Here is a 6,416-nt window from a genome sequence, read left to right on the forward strand (position 1 = left end):
GTTTTCATTAAATTTATTTATAGTAATTATAATTTATTTATTAATATATTTAATATATTGTATTCAATTATGAAATATTTATTTGATATTCTGTTAATAATAAACATAATTATATTAATATGATTTGAGTCCATTTTAGATATACAAATTATATTTTTCCAAAAAGAAAATAAATAAAAACCAGTGAAGCAACAAGGACTGTTCCTGTCCTTATTTTTATATAAAACACACAATATAATAACATTTGTATACTGTAATTGTTTTCATCACATTTATTTATAATAATTATAATTATTTATAATTATAATAATTATAATTTATTTATAAAGACAGGTAATAGACTGTATTAAATATTGAAATATTTTATTATAATAAATGTAATTTATTGTGAAATGACTTAATGGCAAAATAAATAAATAAAAATCAGCATTTGTTTGAGTGACATAACTGAGTTGCTATTTATGTTTAACCTACAATATATGTTTCTAGCAAAGTTAATTGTTTTCATTAAAGGTATTTATTTTGCTATAATTTGTATTTATTATCATATTTAATATACAGTATGAAATATATTATAATTTGTTATAATAATATAATTTAAATGTGTTTTTTCAAAAAGAAAATTAAAATAAAAAACTGCATTTGAGTGAAGTAACTGAGGGACTATTCATGTTCCTGTAATTTAATTGCTCCTAAAATGTAATTGTTTTCATTAAATGTATTCATAATTACAATAATTTAGTTTATGAATATATTTAATATACTGTATTAGATATTTTAATATTAATTTCATTTTATTATAATATTTTATTGTAATAAATGTAATTTATAGTATTATATTTTATTCTAGTATATAATAAAACCATAAATACAGTAGTATGTATTTTAAAGTGTGTAGTAGTGTGTATTTCCTGTGTGTGTGTGTGTGTGTGTAGACAGGTGTGTAATATTTAGTTTCTCGTTCTTTTGACCTACAAACGCAGCGTGTAATTCAATCAGTGTCACGATTAATGATCGTATGACAGATGAGATGCTATTCTGTGCTAAGATCGATGGATGAGGATATTTCTGGAGGTCAGACAGGAAGTGTTTGTGACACTCTCACTGGCTTTCTCTCTTAACCGTACGCTGTGTTTTTCTGCAGGCCTTCAGTCATCCTGGGAGTTACCAACCCATTTTTTGCCAAAACTCTCCAGCACTGGCCTCACATCATCCGCATCGGAGACATGAAGCAAGCAGGTTCTGGCCTTTAAATATCATCTAACTGCATGTAGAATTAAACTGTGATGTATTTGAGGAATATTATGACTCTCAAAAGTTTATATTAGAAGTAAATATGTTAAATTATCATTAAAGATGGTTGTTGATCATTGAACATGCTTCGTTTTTTATTATAACATCTTAATTTTTTTTTAAAGGTGAGATGGCCAAACAAATGAAAGTGAAGAAACTAAAAAATCTGAAGACTTTGGACTCAAAACCTGGTGAGACTAAAAAAAAAAGTTTCTCATTTATTCTGTTTTGTGTTCATACAGGCTTGATTTAGTACTCGTAAAATCAGAAGTACCACCAAATCTAGTCTCTTACCCATAAACTCCAAACTGTAAAAGCAAATAAAGAAATAAGACTCATTTGTTAGAGTATGTGAAGGATTATTGGTGTCGCGTCTGGTCTCAGGTGTCTACACTGCATATAAACCGTTCCTGAACAAAGACGAGGACATTATCAAGCAGCTGCAGAAGGTGAGTGTCTCTCTGGTGTACTATATCGCTGCTAAAACATTCAAGCGCATCTATTAATTCACTATTTTTGCGGTTAACATCAGGGAGTCCAGCAGAAGCGCCCTTCAGCGGCCCAGAATGCAATTCTGCGTCGATATTTCCTGGAGCTCACGCAGAGTTTCATCATACCACTGGTAGGAACATTTCTTCGCATGCAAAATCAATCACACGACGCCGTTTACATGTGCCTCAATCGTTATATATTAAATAAGTGGCAAGAAGAGTGGGATACATGTACAAATAATAAATTCTATGAAATACATCCGGAAATTTCAAACAGATTTTTTATCTCTTTTAAAACTAGATTAGATCAAGTGGTATTTACCAGATGTCGCATACCGGTAGGTCATACATGACTGACTCAATGTATGTTTTGCAAGGTTCCCCTTTCTGTTAAACATATTTTATTGGACTGTCCAGCTTTTAATGTACACACTGCAAAAAATGCTTGTCTTACTTAGATTTTTTTGTCTTGTTTGCAGCCAAAATATCTAAAAATTCTTAAATCAAGAAGGATTTTCTAGACAAGCACAAATTATTGTCTTGTTTTCAGAAAAAAACAAGTCAAAATTAAGTGGGTTTTTGCTTAGAACAAGCAAAATAATCTGCCAATGGGGTAAGCAAAATAATCCTATTTCAAACAAAAAACAAGATTAATTTGCTTACCCCATTGGCAGATTATTTTACTTGTTTCAGGCAAAAACTCACTTAATTTTGACTTGTTTTTTCTGAAAACAAGACAATAATTTGTACTTGTCTAGAAAATCCTTCTTGATTTAAGAATTTTTCGATATTTTTAGATAAAAAAATCTAAGTAAGAAAAGCATTTTTTTGCAGTGCAGAGAAAACTCTTTTATGAAGTGAACTCACTTAAAGAGTTATTTAGTCAAATTTTGCCAGGAAAAGTTTTAGAATTTTTATCACATGTTAATGTACAAAATCTTGTGTGATGTATAACTTGTGGTTGTTTGCTGGTTTTTATTGTATTTGTTATATTTGTATTTTTTAAACAGTTTTTGCCATGAAAATAGCTTTTGATGCTGACATGGCATTAAATAAATATATACTACTACTATTACTTTACATGTGCCACAGTGTGTCCTGAACAGTGTTAATGTTAACTAATACTGTTAAAATCACTGTTGTTAATTGAAATAAATCTGAAATAAAATAAAATATAAATATTGCATGAAATTGTAGTAAAATGTAGTAGTTGCCTTCGCAACTATATGAAATAAGTACTAAAATGACTAAAAAATAAACCTGAAATAACGCTAGATAGAAATATTTAAAATGACAAAAGCACAAAATTATTAAAATGAACTGAAAATATAAATATTAAAAATGAAAAAATTTAAATAATGGTAAAATAACACTGTTATTCTGAATACCTTGAAGACATGATAAATGCATGCTAAAGTAATAAAGTCTCATGCTTTAAATTCCAGACAGTAAATTCAGGACATAATGTTATATAATAATGTTATAATTAATAGTATATGGTTGATTTGCAGGAGCGATATGTGGCCAGTCTGATGCCTTTACAGAAGAGCATCTCTCCCTGGAAAGTAAGACAGATTTCTTGTTTCCAGATATTTTCCTTTGAAATGAATAGATTTTGCAACTTTTATGAATGCCCACAATGTCTTCTCTCATTTCCCAGAGTCCTCCGCAGCTGCGGCCGTTCATCCAGGAGGAGTTTATGAAAACGCTGGAGAAGGCCGGACCTCAGCTCACCTCACGACTCAAAGGAGACTGGATCGGCCTCTACAGGTACAGATTTGAATAATAATTCTTATATATAGTAGAATATCATTGTTTTTGCCTAAATATTCGGCAGCACAACTGATTTCAACATTGATAATAATCAAAAGTGTTCCTTGAGCAGCAAATCATTATATTAGAATGATTTCTGAAGATCGTGTGACACTGAAGACTGGAGTAATGATGCTGAAAATTCAGCTTTGCATCACAAGAATAAATTACATTTTACAATATATTCAAATAGATAACAGCTATTTCAAATTGTAATAATATTTCCCAATATTGGTCTTTTTACTGTATTTTTGAGCACATAAATGCAGCCTTGGTGAGCACTTTAATGTTTCCAAACTTGACTCGCACAGGCAATTCCTGAGGTCTCCAAACTTCGACGGCTGGTTCAGGAACCGCAGGAAGGAGATGACGCAGAAGCTGGAAGCTCTTCATCTGGAGGCGCTCTGTGAGGAAGACCTGCAGCTGCGGATACAGAAACACACGGAGGTGGAGACCGTCGACCTGGTGCTCAAACTCAAGGAGAAACTGGTGAGTGCTGCACTCATTCTGTCTGCTTTTTAAGGAATATTTCACCCAAAAATGAAAATCTGCTGAATGTGTGCTCACCCTCAGGTCATCCAAGATGTAGATGAGTTTGTTTCTTCATCAGATTTGGAGAAATGTAGCACTGCATCACTTGCTCAGCAATGGATGCTCTGCAGTGAATGGATGCCGTCAGAATCAGAGTCCAAACAGCAATAATGTTAAATGGCTTCAAATCTGATAAAGAAACAAACTCATCTACATGTTGGATGGCCTTTGCTTTGACAGATCATGTGATTGGTCTGCTGGTTACTCCAGATATCCAATCTTATTGCACAATATCTAATTGTTTTGAAATGCCTGAGACAAAATCTGATTTGGTATAATTACTTCCCAGAATCGTCTCACACAATTAACAATCATGCATCTAAATGCAAGATAACGTGACAGCATTTCTTTTTGCATTTCAAGATATTTAATATGTAGGAAAAAAGTCTTGCATGCATGCCTGGTTGTTTCAACTTATTATTATTTAATAACTGATATTTTACACGGGAAGTGAAGATGTTGTTCTCTTGAAAACATGGAATGGAAACTGCACTTTGTTTGCAATATTTTATGCCATATTCCAATTTTAATTCACAACATTGGCTGGAAAAATAGCTATTTTCACATGCGATTTTCACTCAGAAATTGCTATTAAATTTCTCAAATAATTACAAAGAAACAGCAAATAACATTGAAATAAATGTGAAATTTTGTAGTAGAAAGACTGAAAATAGTATTTTCTTGTAAAACGCTTAAAAAATCTTTGTTTACATTTTTATTTTACAATTTCACTCAGAAGTTGCTTGTGAATTTCACAAAGAAACTGCAAGTAACTGAATTAAACATGATTTTTAAAGTTATATTTTTGGTAAAACATGCTTCAGTAATCTTTGTTTATATAAAATGTGTAGGAAACATTTTCGCTCAAATTGCTAGTTTTTTTTATTTTATTTTCTTGTAAAATGCACACCAAAAATCTTTGTTTACAGTTTCGAAAAATCTTTTATTACAGTGTTGGAAACAATTTCACTCAGAAATTGCTAGTAAATTTCACAAATAATTACAAAGAAAAGGCAAGTAACGCATTGAATTAAACTTGAACATTTTGAAGTAGAAATACTCAAATATAATTTTTTTTTAAAAACATGATTCAGTTTTCTTTGTTTATAAAAAAAGAAAAAAATACAGTGTAGGAAACAATTTCGCTCAGATTGATGGTAAATTTTCTCACAGTACATTTTTTGTAAAAAAACACATTGAATTAAACCTGACAATTTTGAGGTAGAAAGACTGCAATTTAATTTAATTTTTATTTATTTTGTAAAACAAGCTTCAGTAATCTTAGATTACAACTTAAAAAAATTAAGAAAAAAATTACAATGTAGGAAACCGTTTAACTCAGAAATTATTAGTAAATTTCAATTACAAAGAAAGGCAAGTAATTGAATTAAATGTTAAGTAAAAAAGACTGAAATAGTATTTTCTTATAAACTTTACTCCAATAATCTTTGTTTATCATAATCATTTTTACAGTGTGTACGTTGATTGCATAAATATGTATTTCACTATATACGTTGCTTTTCCATCTTGTGTCTCAGACTCAGGCCGAGAAAGATCAGCTTCCTGTCAAACCAGGAACTCTACCCAAACTGCAGGCCCATATCGAGAGCATCATCCTGTCTCTTCCAGAGGACCTGCAGGGCATCTTACACAAACCGCCGAGCCCCTGACCCTCAGCCAGCACTGACAGACCAGAGCAGAGCGGACGGGGTTAACGGACACCAACCCGCTGGACTTCCACACGTGTGCCGCATTTCTGCTGGATCCTCCTGTAGATCTGCTGCCCTTGAACGGACAATGCTGGCATTGCCAAAACCGCACAGGAAGTGACTGCGCCCGAGCGCGAGAGGTGCGAATGATAGCAGAATGACACACGCGTGTCTTTATGCTGTACGTCTCACCGTGTGAGATTAACATTCCCTTTGCTTTTAAACATGAAGATGCTGTCAGGGAAGAGAGATCTGGGTCTGAATGGAGATCTGTGAATGATTGTGCTGTGACACCAGGACGTCTGGAGGAAGAACATCAAATCTGCTTCATAAGATCCAGAACAGTCAAGAACATGCCCAGGTCATATTTCACCCCAAAATGAGGAAATTTTATTTTGCGTAAAGAAAATGAAGCCTGTTATATATATTTACACAGTGGCATTGTTTTTGTTATAATCAGGTTATTTCACCTGAGCTTCAGGGTGTGTGTGTGTGTGTGTGTGTGTGTGTGTGTGTATAT

At 32.3% G+C, this 6,416-nt stretch overlaps 1 protein-coding gene across 1 annotated transcript in view; it reads left to right on the forward strand.

The window, feature by feature from the left end:
- dennd6a (DENN/MADD domain containing 6A) overlaps window positions 1-6,406 on the forward strand; it is a 25,081-nt gene extending 18,675 nt beyond the window's left edge. Inside the window, exons 12-19 of the mRNA XM_016562013.1 lie at window positions 1,145-1,239; window positions 1,419-1,484; window positions 1,678-1,742; window positions 1,826-1,915; window positions 3,296-3,349; window positions 3,445-3,554; window positions 3,908-4,085; window positions 5,726-6,406. Of these exons, the coding sequence (XP_016417499.1) occupies window positions 1,145-1,239; window positions 1,419-1,484; window positions 1,678-1,742; window positions 1,826-1,915; window positions 3,296-3,349; window positions 3,445-3,554; window positions 3,908-4,085; window positions 5,726-5,857 (790 nt within the window). The 3' untranslated portion in view covers window positions 5,858-6,406. The remainder of the gene's footprint in view (window positions 1-1,144; window positions 1,240-1,418; window positions 1,485-1,677; window positions 1,743-1,825; window positions 1,916-3,295; window positions 3,350-3,444; window positions 3,555-3,907; window positions 4,086-5,725) is intronic.
- Window positions 6,407-6,416: the final 10 nt, after the last annotated feature.

The sequence above is a fragment of the Sinocyclocheilus rhinocerous genome, unplaced genomic scaffold (genome assembly GCF_001515625.1).
Source record: "Sinocyclocheilus rhinocerous isolate Xijiao unplaced genomic scaffold, SAMN03320098_v1.1 scaffold671, whole genome shotgun sequence".
NCBI lineage: Eukaryota > Metazoa > Chordata > Actinopteri > Cypriniformes > Cyprinidae > Sinocyclocheilus > Sinocyclocheilus rhinocerous.